The sequence below is a fragment of the Cavia porcellus genome, unplaced genomic scaffold (genome assembly GCF_034190915.1).
Source record: "Cavia porcellus strain 051 isolate PalLab524CR breed Dunkin Hartley unplaced genomic scaffold, mCavPor4.1 scaffold_7, whole genome shotgun sequence".
NCBI lineage: Eukaryota > Metazoa > Chordata > Mammalia > Rodentia > Caviidae > Cavia > Cavia porcellus.
Genome location: NW_026947490.1, coordinates 21,464,611 through 21,478,245, shown reverse-complemented (window position 1 = coordinate 21,478,245; position 13,635 = coordinate 21,464,611). Strand labels below are relative to the sequence as shown.

The following is a 13,635-nucleotide window of genomic DNA, read 5'->3' as shown; positions in this document are numbered from 1 at the left end:
CACCATGTAGCCCGGGCTGGCCTCGAATTTATGGCGATCCTTCTGATTTAGCCTATGGAGTAGTGGGTTTACAGGGATGTGCTACCAACTCCCACGTTCTTTTTCATCTTTCTTACATGTTGATGGTGCTTAGTGATGAGGCTGAGCAAGTTCAAGCTCTGGATCTCAGTATGTACATCTGTGAAATGGCGTTTGGTCCAGAGGAAAAGGTCTAGTAACCTAACCTTAAAATTGACCCAGAATCTGGGATCACATAAAATACCAATCTGCTAGCAGAACTCTATCTTGCACCACTGTTTTTTTTTTTTTTTTTTTTAAACCTTGAGCGATGGAGACGCCCTCCGGGGGCATTTTGCGTTGCTCAGTCACCAGCATAGGTTTTACCCACCCCGGAGTTTGGGTTACAAGCTTGACATTGCACATGCGCAAACCTCCTCGCTGGTCCAGGAGGTCGCTGCTGCGCATGCGGCTGGAAACTGATGGGAGGGGAAGTTTCCGGGAGTCTCCCTTTGCGAAGGGGTGGAGTTGGGCGCTCCGCAGTCCTCCTAGGGCCGCTCTGAGCTGAACCTCTGCAACAACTCGGTTCCTCTCCGCGCGTTTTTCCAGAGCGGCCTCGGGACTCCCGCCCCCTGGCCCTCCCAGCGGGTCTTCTTTGGGCCACTCTGGCCTGAGAATCCCCTAGTCTCTCTGATCCGGCCCATCCGGCTCAGGAGGGAGGCACGGGTGGGTGAGCGAAGGGAGTGCGCCTATGGGAATCCGGGCCCAAGCGCTTGAAGCGAGGCTCCGCCCCCGGGACCCACTCGCGCCCCGCCCCCAGCCGGAGGTGTCTACCTGGGCCGGTCCGGGCCTGGCGGGTGCTAGTCCACACCTTTTATGGAGGACTCTGCCGAGCGGTAGAGGCCTTCTCCCCTGGTGACCCTTCGTCTTTAAGGTCTGTTTTGGTCTTCAGCGGCCGGAGTCCAACTGCGGGACACCGTTTATGGGGTCGACTCCTCTATGGAAACCCGTGTCTGTAGAGGACCCTTATGGTCCCTAGGGGTCGACCTCATCCATAACGACCCCATATACAGGGCCTTTCATGGCTCTATAGAGCCCGCCCCTCGATTTGCAGAGCCCATCAACAGCGGCAGTTCCCTTCCGAGGGACTGCGTCTTCGGGACCTCCCTGGTGTGCAAGGCCATGCTGTGCCTATAGAGGTCGCACTGCATGCCCTCACGCTGGTGGAGGGTCCTCAGCGGGTCTCTTAGGTCCTTCCTGGCTTACGGGTCAGTGTGGTGGTAGTCGGGAATGGCGTTGGCCCGGGCTCTGGCTCTGACTCTGGCCTTGGCCGTGCTGGTGCTGCTGTCGCCTCTGGCCCTGGCAGGGGACTGCAAGGGGCAGCGGCAGGTGCTACGGGAGGCGCCAGGCTTCGTGACGGATGGCGCAGGCAACTACAGCGTCAATGGCAACTGCGAATGGCTTATCGAGGGTGAGTGGGGCTGCGTGGGTCACACATTTATGGCTAGTTCATTCATTTGTATATTCATCCATTCAATACATTCCTAGACCCCGGATTTGTCCAGGGCTTGTGCCCTAAAATGCTGGACACCCAGGGTTGCAGCCAACCTGGACCCTCCCCTGGAAGGTCTGGAAGTCTGGTGGGGGAGATGTGTGCAAACCCAGTTTGACAAGTACAAACCAGAAGTAACTGAGGGGAATGCTGAGTAATTATTAAAGACCGAGCTGGGTGTGGTGGTGCATATCTGTAATCCCAGAAATCTGGGAGGCTGAAGCAGGAGAATGGTAATTTTCAGCCCAGCCTGAGCAATTTAGCATTATAGCGAGACTCTGACTCAATAAAAATATAAAAGGGGTTGGAGTGTAGCTCATTGTGAAGGCTCCCTTGTTTAGTCCCCACTACTACAAAACAAAACAACCAAAACCTCTAGCACTGAGTCCAATCACTTGGCTTAAAGTTTGGATTCTGCTTCCTGTCGTCTTTGTGATTAAGCAGGTGACTTTTTTTTTTTTTTTTCGTTTTTATCGGTACCAGGGATTGAACTCAGCCCCAGCAGGTGACTTTTTTTAAAATTTTATTTTGAAAGTATAAAACAGATAAGTCAGAATAAAGCCAACTAAGATCGTACAGTGAAATTGGTACAGAACTTCACAGCAGGTTACCGGGATAACAGTAATAGGTATCACAGTATATTTTGTTATCTTTATAATATTTGTTCTTTCAATCATGTATATCAAAATGAGATGAAAGAACACTATAGAACTTATCAAAGCAGAATATTGAATAGAGCAGTACCATTAATCAGAAAAGAGCAAAACAGTAATAAAAATATTTGCCTTCAAAGAAATGGTAGAAGGAAGTCCCCCTTATTTGCTATGGTCAACCTCCCAGGAGACGCTCAGATTTCTGGTTCCCATTAGCTAATGGGTGGGAGGGAATAGGGGAAGTGGGATATTTGACCCTAGGCCATGTAGCAGTAGGTTAGGGGCTGGGGATTTAGCTCAGCGGCATAAGCACCTGCCTTGCAAGCAGGCAGTCGTGAGTTCGATCCCTGGTACCGACAAAAAACAAACAAACAAAAAAAGACATGTAGCAGTAGGTTCACTCTTGCTTAGCAGGGAGGCAGGATGGTCATTTGTTTTCACAGCATCCTCAGTTCCAAAATGGCACGGATCTCAGGAGCTGCTGCAGGTTCTCCCCCTGGAAGGGCTGCAGTCAGCTAGACCACCACCGATTACTAGGGAGGGGAGGTGCTTGCCTGGCTTCCCAGTGTCCTAAGTTCCAACATGGTGTGGATCTCAGGAGACACTGCTGGTTCTCCCCCTGGAAGGGCTGCAGTGGACCACCCTGCCTCCGCTTACCAGGGAGGGGAGGTACTTGCTTGGCTTCCCAGAGACCTAAGTTCCAACATGGCGTGGATCTCAGGAGACACTGCTGGTTCTTCCCCTGGAAGGGCTGCAGTCTGCCCCATTGCCTCCACTTACCAGGGAGGGGAGGTGCTTGCTTCAGGTGACTTTTTTTCACTGAGGTTCGTTGTCCCTTTTCCTAATAATGGTAGTACTCACCTCCTAGAGTTGTTAGAATTAAATAAGACATTAAGTTGCCTGATGCCTGGCACATAGTGAATGCTCAGTAAATAGAATAGGGTTATTATTATTATTACATTTAGAGTACTTAGTTAAAAGTATTTTTTCATTCATTCATCAGCTAGGTGTTTATTTGCCACTAGGACATAGCAGAAGACCAAAAGAGCCCCAGCAGTCCCTGGTAACAGGGTTGTATTCCAATAGGGGAGAGAAACACATTAGTGACAGTGACAGTGGCAGCCCAGAGTGGCTTGTGCTGGAAGAGCCCCATGGGACTGGCAGAACCCAGAGGAAGTACTTCAGCTGAGAGTGGAAGAGAGCAAAGAGGCTTTGCTCTTTGGAGATGTCAGAGCTGAGACCTAAAGGACCAAGGGAAATCAGAAGGGAAATCAGAGAGAGGAAACAGGTTGTGCAAAGGCCCCAGCTCTACCTTTGTGAGCTCTCAGCCAAAAAGGGAGAGAAACCCATTCCCAGGGAGTGGGCAGGCCCACAGAAAACATCTGTCTTAGCTTAGGTCTGGCTAGGACCAGAGGTATGAGTAGGAGCAATCAGAGGACATTCCTAGTAAGGGTCACAGATCATTCAAAGGCTGGAGACAGGCACATGAGATGCTTTTGAGCAACTAGAAATCAACGGTGCTGAAAGAGAGTACCAGAAGATAACCTGCTGGCTAGAGGACTCAGTGCTGGGAGAAGCCAGAGTGGGCAAGACCTTTTGGTTTTGAGCTGCACCTTGAGAGCAATAGGGAAAGAGAAGAGAAGTCCAAAGGCAGTGGCAGGAAAAGTCCCAGAAGGCTTCACAGGGCAGTGGAGGTGGGAGCTGGCCTCAAAGGAGAGGAAAGAGGCCACAGGCAAAGGCCACAGGTGTGACAAGCCTGCTCATGCAGGACTTCACTTGGCAGGAAGCTTAGCTTTTGTCTGTGGTACTGAGTGGGGGCCAGACTTGATCTGACTTGTTTTAGAAGATTGTGCTGGCTGCTTTGTGGGGTATGGATGAAGGCAGATTTTTTGGGGGGGTGTTTACCTGTCCCCAGCTTGGGAGCCACTCCTGTAAGAATGGAATGGGGTGAGAGCAGAATGAAAAGTGTGTGGTGGGGAGTATAAATCATTTTCTGGCTTTGAAGAATCTCAGACTAGTTGGGAACATGACATTCAGCCCTTGTGTGCTCACTGAGACAGTGTTCAGGGTTGAGCCAGAAAGAGGTGCAGGGGTTTGGTGGGTAGACTTACGGGAGGGAGGGAATCTGCTCTTTGTTACTGAGAAGGGGCCACTGCAGCAGGGATCTGAAACACGCATAGGAGTTTACATGTATATGGTTGGAAAAAGAATCATCACCTATGGTGATATGAAGGTGGCTTGTGCATCTCAGGATCCATGTGTGGGTTTGTCTGGTCTGGCTGCACTGTAGATCAGGCGATGAGAAGGAGACAGAAGCTGAGAGAGGCCTTGAATGTCATCTAAGGAACTTGGCCTTTCTATGGGGGCTTCAGGAGAGCTGCTGGAAGATCTCAAGTTTTTTTTTTCTTTTTTCTTTTTGTGGCAAGGTTTCACTATGCAGTTCAGGCTGGCCTTGAACTTGCAGTGATCCTCCCGCCTCAGCCTCCTGAGTGCTGGGATTGTGGGTGTGCACTATCATGCCTAACTCAAGATTTTTGAGCAGCAGCAGGATATTGCTTTCAAGCTGAGGTAAAGGAGCAGGGTGGAGACAGGAGAAAATGAGTTCTGAAGTGGGGCAGAGGCCAAGGGGTGAGCGGTATGGAGAGTTTCGGATGTTTGTGGAGTTTTACCAGTCAGTGTCAGAGGCCAAGTGACTGAATTTTGAAGTGCAGGAGGCATCTGGGAAACCTGCAGGCGCCCTCTATTACTGACCTCCTCAGTGCCTGCGACCCCTAAGAACCAGCACCGTCCTGTATCTGTTAAAAAATAAGCAACCAACTCATCTGCTTTTGTACCACGTGGGTGTTTATGTAGGCTTCAACCTCCTAGGCCTAGCAGGAGAGCATCCTGCTTCTGAGCAAGGGTGGAGGCAGGGGGCAGGGCTTTGGGATTGGATTTCTGTGGGAAATGGCATGGGGGTTGGTGGAAACAAGAGACCTTGAACTCAGGGAGGAACTGGGAAGGCAGATGGTGAGCTGGTCTCCAGCAGGCACTGTACAAAGACGGCCTTGTTGTGAGTCCAGAGGCCGTACTGTAGAGTTAGGTTGAGGCTGGTGAGGTTCTGGGAGGTCTGGTTGCCTGGCCCAGCTGAATGGTTCTTCTGCATCCCTCAAACCACAGCTGGGGATCTGTCTCTGTTGTCCATGCTGGGAATTCTGCTCAGAGCCCGAGGGAGAGCTGCCAGCCTCGTAGTCTTCTCATAGGCATTCCTTCTGCTGTCCAGCATTTGCTGAGCTCCTGCTGAGCACCAGGCCTGTGTTGGACAGGGCTGGGGAGGGATGAGGCCCAAGTCCAGGCCCTGCCCTGTGGGCCTCCCAGGCTGTAGGAGAGTTAAACCTAGGCACCGATGACTGTGGCCCAGAGGAATAAAGGTTATAATGGGCTGTGGGAACCCCCAAAGAGGGACTCTTAACTATGGACATCAAGAAGGCTTTGTGGAGGAAGAGGGGAAGTTCCTTGGTAAGAAGGGAAGATGTGGTCTAGACAGAGTTCATAGAAGACCTCTGGTCCAGCCTGGTGTAATGATGCACCATTTTCACTTAAGTGTGTTTTTTGATTTTGTTTTGTAATTCTAACGAATTTTGGCAGGCTAAGATAGGAGGAGTGCAAGTTTCAGCCCAGCCTGATCAATTTAGCAGTTTAATAAGACCTTGTCTCAAAATTAAAAATTAAAGCTGGGCGTGGTGACCATGCTTGCAATCCCAGCACTCAGGAGGCTGAGGCAGGAGGATTGCCATGAGTTTGTGGCCAGCCTGGACTACATAGTGATTTCAAGGCCTGCATGAACTACATAGCAAGTAGTCTCAAAAAACAAAACAAAACAAACAAACAAACTAAACACTATAGAGCAATTAGAGATGTAGTTCACTGCAAAGGCCCTGGGATCAGTTTCCTGGTACTGTGGGAAAACACAAAAACAGAAAAGGTTTTGCTGTTCCTAGAGCTGCAAGCAGTGGGGTAATATATGAGACAAGATTGGGATGCAAGCACCAGGTTCAGGAGGTGGATTTTCTCCTAGGATAGTGAAGAGCCATGTAGGACGCTGGAGCAAGGAAGAGATTGGGCCAGAGAGCAAGTTGGGGAGATCCCTCGGGAAACCACTCTAGGGAACTACTGGAGGGCAGACACTGAAATGGATGAGGTGAGAAAGGACGAGGAGGGCTGGGCAGTGCACATTAGTAAGCATCCTAGTTCTGTGCTAGTAGGTTAGAGCCATCATCACATTAGATGGTCAAACCAGCCTTAGTGGATGGGGAATTCTGTCTTTACTTTACAGCCTAAGAAACTGAGGCACAGAGCACCCATGGAACTGTCTTGTGGTCACGCAGCCAGAGAGAGTGGCAGATTAACATGTCCAATACCCAGATGAGTGTGCTGAGGGTAACAGGGAAGGGCTGGCCCAGGTCCTTCAGCAGGTCAGGAACAGCTGGAGCCCAGGTCTCCTTGTTTTCCCTGCCCAGAGGGCTCCCCTGAGCTGCCTGCAGTAAGTAGTTTCATGAGGCCCTCTAGTGCAGGATGTGGGTATAAGAGAACCTTCTGGAACCAAGATGTTGCAGGAAACAAGAATAGTGACAGTGTTAAGCTCTGACTACGATGTGCTAGGCCCTGCGATAAGCACTTTATAGGCATTGTCACCTCTCACGCGATCGCAGTCAGATGTCATTTGGGGCTACGGTCATCTGAGTGCTCATCTAGACTGAGTGTCTGAGGAAGTCCCTTTCAGGACTGGCTGTCGATGCTGGCTGTCAGCTAGAAGTCCTACACGTGGTCTCTCCATGTGGCTGGGCTTTTCATAGCACAACAGCTGTGCTCTCGTAGGGAGCAGTCTGCGACATCCAGCTGAAAGCTGCAGGCTTCTTTTTCCCTAGTTGCAGAAATTGCAATGTCTCTTCTGCTGCCTTGTTTCTAGTAGAGGAACTAAGTTCTTCCCAGATACATAGGGCAGGAAACCAGCTTACACTTTTAAATGCTAGAAGTAGCCCCAAACGTTTTCTTTCTCGTGCCATTAGAGATACAATCTAGGACTTCATGCATGCTGTGCAAGCACTGTACCACAGTGCCCTGGCCTAAAAAGTTTGCTTTACAGATGAGGAAATGGGGTCAGAGAGGGTAGATGACTTGCCCAAGGCTGTACAGCTCGTCGATCATCAGTGGCAGAGCTGGGATTTGAGCCTAGGCAGTGTAGCTTAAGTCTGTGCCTACAGCCACTGCAGTGAACAGGCCCTGTGGCAAGGCAGAGGGAACTGTGGCTCTCTAGGATAAAACCTTTGTTCAGGGAGAAGAAACACGACTTTCCCTGCGAGCTGTGTTCAATGGGGGCCAGGGAGTCTCAGCCTGGACCTTGAGCATTGGGCCTGGGTATGTATAAAGCTCACACATGTGTAGTGCAGATGAGGCATCAGGAACAATGTGTGAAATCTATGGCCACTGAGATGGTGTTTCTTTTCTGGACCTTACTTTCCCCATCTGAACATTGTGGGTGTTTGTATCTTTCTCACTTTTTTGAGGCAGGGTCTTGCCATGTAGTTCAGGCTGGCCTTGAACTCCCTGTGTAGCCCAGGCTGGCCTCCAACTCACAGCAATCCTCCTGCCTCAACCTCCTGAGTGCTGGGATTACAGGCGTGCACCACCATGTCCAGCTGTGTGTGTGGGGTGTGTGTGTATTTGGCTTGTAGTGCTGACATTGTGATTCTTCCTCTGGGCTCCTATGCCTCTGGCTCCCACAGCTCTGATCTCTCCTCGGGCTGTGAGATCAGGAGCTCTTGCAAGTCAGGATTGCGGCCTGACTGCCTGTGCACCTCTGCATCCCTGGGGCTTGGCATGGTGTAGGTGGGTGGGCTGCATGCTACATGGCTGGGGAGAAGCCCATATTGAACCCTGGTCTCTCTCTGTGCTCACCTCACAGCCCCAAGTCCCCAGCACCGGATTCTGCTGGATTTCCTCTTCCTGGACACAGAATGCACATATGACTACCTGTTTGTGTATGACGGGGACTCCCCCAGGGGCCCGCTGCTTGCCAGTCTGAGTGGGAGCACCCGTCCTCCACCCATTGAGGCTTCCTCGGGCAAGGTTAGTAGGGTTAGGGGCAGCGGGACTGTGGCTGGAAGATCTAGTGGGCCTGATGTAGATGGGAATGGAGACACTGAGGGAAACAGAAAACCAGAGGGACAGAGAGATAGCTACAGGGCATCAGAAGGAAGGGACAAAGGAAGGTGGAGAGCCACAAAGATAGTGGGGCTCCAGGTACCCTGGTAGTGGGCATCTTCTTAGTCTTTCTCCACTCTGTGCCTACAGATGCTGCTGCACCTCTTCAGCGATGCCAACTACAATCTGCTGGGCTTCAACGCCTCCTTCCGCTTTTCCCTGTGCCCGGGTGGCTGCCAGAACCATGGGCAGTGCCAGCCTGCAGGAGTGTGTGCCTGTGAGCCAGGCTGGGGTGGCCCTGACTGCAGCCTGCAGGAGTGCTCGGCCTACTGTGGCAGCCATGGCACCTGTGCCTCGGTGAGCTGTCCTTGTCCCCTGCCCCTCTGGGGCCTGGATCTGTGAGCACACCTGCCGATCCAGCTTCTGAGACAAGGGTTCCTGCCTGAAACTGCCCCTCCAGTGAGGTCCCACCATGAGAACACTGAGATGGTGGACAGATCCTTTCCTGATCTGTGACTCCAGCCTCACCTCTCCTCTGCCTGTTGTCCATTCCTCCTGCTCTGTCCTTGTCCTGTCCTCTCCTGGGGGCACCGCCAAACCCAGCTCCCTCCTGCTCTGCCACCTTGTGTGGCCTTGGGCCTCTTGACATGACTTCTGTCCTGTTGTCACTGGCCTTACTTGAACGGTGCACCTCCAGTTTAGGACCTGGATCTCACTTTGAGCCCTCGCTGCCTTCACCTCCCTTATTTGAGCTGTTTCTGCCCAGGCTAAGCACTGACCTCACAGTTTTTTTCCCTTTTCTTTGTTCCGCCTCTCCGTCTTCCTTTGCTGTGTTCCTGTGCCCTGTGTTTCTCTCCCTTTGTCTGTCTGTCTGTCTTCTTGTCTGGCTCTGCCCTCTGTTCTTTTTTCCGGTCTCTTTTTCCATTCTCTCCCTTTCTGTGTGTATCTCTCCTCCCTGTTTGTCCTGTCTGTCTCACTTGGGCTATACCTCTGTGTGTCCCCTCCTGTCTCTCTGTCCATGTCTTTATATCTTGTTTTTCCGTAGCCCCTGGGACCATGCCGCTGTGAGCCTGGCTTCCTGGGACGTGCCTGTGACCTGCATCTGTGGGAGAACCAGGGGGCTGGCTGGTGGCACAATGTGAGTGCTGGGGACCCTGCCTTCTCTGCTCGTATTGGGGCAGCTGGTGCCTTTCTGTCCCCACCAGGACTGCTGGCTGTTTTTGGAGGTGAGCAGGTTGGGTGGACGTGTTGTGTCTAGAGGCCTGGCCACCCAAGGCTGGGCTTAAGACCACTTATCCCTGCCCAGGCCAGGATCTCAACAAGGCCCTGGGTGACCTCGTCCTGTACAACTTCTCTGCTAACACCTGGGAGCGCTGGGACCTGAGTCCTGCTCCGGTAGGGACCCTCTTCTGGCTGGAGGAACTTGTCCCCGCATCAGATCCAGCCCTGGGGGTGACCTCCATTGTCTCAATCTCCTCCCCCACCCGCTGTCCCAGCACCATCGTTTGATGTGGGAACTGCATCTCCCTGCTTCTGCCTTTGTTCGCTCGGTTTTCTTTTCCTTGCTTTGTTTTACCTCCCATGTGTCTTCCATGTGTTTCTCGTCAGTGTGTCTTTCCGATTCTTTCTTTTGTTCCCGCTTGGTCTCTGCATCTCCCTCCCTCTGGGCCTGTTTCTCTCTTTTCTGTGTCATTTCTCCTATTTTTGTTTCCCTGCTCCTCCCTTTCTTATTGTGTTCCTTTATTTTACCTTTGTTTTTTTCCTTGATGTGTCTGTCTCTTTTCTGCCTTTGTACGTCTTTGTCTCTATCTCTCTCGCCGTCTGCTCACCTTTCTCTGTCTCTGCATCCCTCTGTTCATGTTCGGCTGTGGTTCTCTGTCTGTGTCACTGCCTCTTGCCCTCTCCATCTCTGTCTCTTGTCTTCTTCACAGGCTGCCCGTCACTCCCATGTGTCTGTGGCCTGGGCAGGCTCCTTGGTGCTGATGGGCGGTGAGTTGGCCAATGGCTCGCTCACCAATGATGTGTGGGTCTTCAGCCCGCTGGGTGGGGGCCACTGGGAGCTCCTGGCACCAGCTGCCTCCAGCTCCTCAGGGCCCCCAGGCCTGGCAGGTCACGCAGCTGCCCTGGTGGATGACGTCTGGCTCTATGTGTCCGGCGGTCGCACCCAGCATGACCTCTTCTCCTCTGACCTCTTCCGTTTTTGCCTTGGCGGCACTAGCAGAGGATATTGGGAGCAGGTGATCCCGGCAGGTGGGCGACCCCCTGCTGCCACTGGCCACTCCATGGTGTTCCACGCTCCATCCCGTGCCCTGCTGGTCCATGGTGGACACCGGCCCTCCACTGCTCGGTGAGTGAGCTGTCCTACCACCCCTGTCCCTCACTGCCAGACAAGCCCAGCTCCCCAGCAACTTCAGGTCTTTGCCCAGTGACAGACTCCTGTGGTCAGTCTAGTCCTTCCTTCCTTCCTCCCCTTGTTCATTCACTCACCCTCTTACACCTTATCCTTTATGCAGTTTCTCAGTCACTGTCTTCCTGCACATTCCCACACCTTCATCCATTCATTAAACCCCTGTCAGATGTACAGGTAACTCGGAGATGACTTAGACAGCTCTGCCATCGGGAGTGTCTAGGTAGGAGGTGACACAACCCTGGTCATGGCTGATGTCCGACCCGAGTTGTCACATGGCCCTTCAGAGCCCAGAGGAGGGAGAGGGGCCCTATTTCCCTGAGCCCCTGCCTTGTCCCTTCTTGTAGGTTCTCTGTTCGAGTAAACTCCACTGAGCTCTTCCATGTGGATCGACGTGTGTGGACGACCCTGAAGGGCCGGGATGGGCTTCAGGGCCCACGGGAGCGAGCCTTCCATACCGCCAGTGTGCTGGGCAACTACATGGTCGTCTATGGTAAGGAGATTTTCGGTCCTGCCTGTCTGCCAGGGGTCCAAATTGGGCCTGAGCTGAGGCCCTCCATGTGGGCATCTGCACCTCCCTCAGTCTTGCCAGCTATTTATGCCCCTTTTCTCCTCTTTTAGGTGGCAACGTGCATACCCATTACCAGGAGGAAAAGTGTTATGAAGATGGCATCTTCTTTTACCACCTTGGCTGCCATCAGTGGGTGTCGGGGGCTGAGCTTGCTCCCCCAGGAACCCCTGAGGGTGAGTGGCTCTTTTGTTTCCCCCTAGGGGATCTTGAGAGGCCTACCTTCCCTCACAGTGCATCTGGGCTTGAGCTGCCTGTGTCCCTCCTGGGCCAGCCAGACATGATGGAACTAATCATGGAACTGATGGGTCTGGCCCATGGCCTAATCTGCCAGGGACGGGACAGGTCCATTCAGGTCTTTTGGCCTGGGAGTGGCGGGCCAGAGAGAGCTGGTGTTAGACAGACAGAGACAGGTGAGACCGAGGCAGCCCTCTAGGGGCTGGGAGAATGATGATTCCATTTATAGAACAGACCAAGATTCAGAGAGGCTGAGTCTTTTGCCCAGCCAGTGCTGATCCAAGAAGTGACACACTCAGGATTTGGACCCAAGTCTTTCTGACTTCAAAGATCAGGCTGTGTCTGAAAGATGAAGGGGTGTTGGGACCTTGTTGGTGTTGGGGAGGTGAGGGAATGACAGCCCTTGCAGGACCAGGGAGGTTGGGAGGATTTCTTTGGTCAGGTAGGACCGGAGCAGCAACAAGAAGGCTGGGCAGAGATCAGGAGATTCAGGGTAGCTTCCTGGCAGGAGACACATGCAGGTAGAGGAGAGGAATTGGCAAGCTAATATTCTGGGGTGGGGGGTGGGGATCCTGTATTTTCCTAGGGCGAGCAGCGCCTCCCAGTGGCCGGTACTCACATGTGGCAGCTGTGCTTGGTGGCAGTGTCCTGCTGGTGGCTGGGGGGTACAGTGGCCGGCCTCGTGGGGACTTGATGGCCTACAAAGTGCCCCCCTTCGTGTTCCAGGCACCTGCCCCAGACGTGAGCACTGGGATGCTAGGGTGAGGGTGGCCAGGGAGGAGGTAGCATGGTTCCCACAGGTGAAGGAGAAAGTGGGAAAAGGGGTCCCTAGGAGGAGGAGGGGCCGGTCCCTCGGGCCATGAGAGGAGGGAGAGGGGTCCCTTGGTTGTGGGAAGAAGAGATAGAGGATTCCTGGGACTGAGGCAAGAATGGATGGGGTTTTAGGTGCTGAGCATTCGGGGCCCCCAGGGGGTTCAAAATGGGTAGATTCTTGGAAGTCTCCTCTTTCATCCCCTCGTCTCCCTGCAGTACCATTTGGACTACTGCTCCATGTACACCGACCACAGTGTCTGCTCCCGAGACCCTGAATGCAGTTGGTGTCAGGGGGCCTGCCAAGCTGCACCCCCTCCTGGGACCTCCTCAGGGGCTGTGAGTGACTGTCCTGGATGCTTGTCCCCTGACCTGCCCTCAGCCTCTGCCTAAACTGAGTGGTCAAAGACTTTCTCCTAGTTCAGAGATTTCCTTTGACCCTCGGGATCCTCGTTCCTACCTCCCAGCTGCTGATCCCTGCACTCCCCAGCCTGATCCTTTTGAGCTTATGTCTCTGTCCCTGGATCCTCCAACTTCTGTCCTTGGTCTTCCAGGTTCCTTCCTTGCTTTCAGCTTCCCGTTCTTCAGTTTGCTGGCCTGTGCCACCCCAGGACCCCTGTATCAGCCCTTCCCAGAATCCCTTGAGTTCTGTCAGACAGCCCTGTCACTTCTCCTTACAGTGTCCGGCTGCCAGTTGCCTGGGCCTGGGCCGCCTCCTGGGTGACTGCCAGGCATGCCTAGCCTTCAGCAGCCCCACCGCCCCTCCCAGGGGGCCTGGTACCCTGGGCTGGTGTGTTCACAATGAGAGCTGCCTCCCTCGACCTGGTGAGTAGCCAGTGGCAGTGGGTGTGGAGGTAGGGCGACAGAACTCCTTGCACTTATTTCCTAGTCCCCTAACATCCCTGTCCTCACAGAGCAGGCCCGCTGCCGAGGGGAGCAGATCTCAGGCACTGTGGGCTGGTGGGGGCCGGTGCCTGTCTTCGTCACATCCCTGGAGGCCTGTGTTACCCAGAGCTTTCTGCCTGGCCTGCACCTGCTCACCTTCCAGCAGCCACCCAACGCCTCCCAGCCTGACAAGGTGGGCAGCCAGAGGGGCCCCATGGGGGTGGATGACCATGTGCCTGGGGTTTGCCTTTTTCAAATGGATTTTGTTTGTGGTACTAGACATCAACTCATGGTCTGGTTTTGCAGACAGCTATATCCCCATCCCTAAATGAGTCCTTTCACT

At 53.2% G+C, this 13,635-nt stretch overlaps 1 protein-coding gene across 1 annotated transcript in view; it reads left to right on the top strand.

The window, feature by feature from the left end:
• The first annotated feature begins 516 nt into the window (after positions 1 to 516).
• The window catches only part of Megf8 (multiple EGF like domains 8), a 43,040-nt gene continuing 29,921 nt past the window's right edge, over positions 517 to 13,635 (top strand). The window contains exons 1-12 of the mRNA XM_003464538.4: positions 517 to 1,468; positions 8,147 to 8,310; positions 8,536 to 8,742; positions 9,431 to 9,611; positions 9,692 to 9,780; positions 10,317 to 10,732; positions 11,140 to 11,285; positions 11,414 to 11,536; positions 12,184 to 12,338; positions 12,627 to 12,746; positions 13,088 to 13,232; positions 13,322 to 13,485. Of these exons, the coding sequence (XP_003464586.1) occupies positions 1,288 to 1,468; positions 8,147 to 8,310; positions 8,536 to 8,742; positions 9,431 to 9,611; positions 9,692 to 9,780; positions 10,317 to 10,732; positions 11,140 to 11,285; positions 11,414 to 11,536; positions 12,184 to 12,338; positions 12,627 to 12,746; positions 13,088 to 13,232; positions 13,322 to 13,485 (2,091 nt within the window). The 5' untranslated portion in view covers positions 517 to 1,287. The remainder of the gene's footprint in view (positions 1,469 to 8,146; positions 8,311 to 8,535; positions 8,743 to 9,430; positions 9,612 to 9,691; positions 9,781 to 10,316; positions 10,733 to 11,139; positions 11,286 to 11,413; positions 11,537 to 12,183; positions 12,339 to 12,626; positions 12,747 to 13,087; positions 13,233 to 13,321; positions 13,486 to 13,635) is intronic.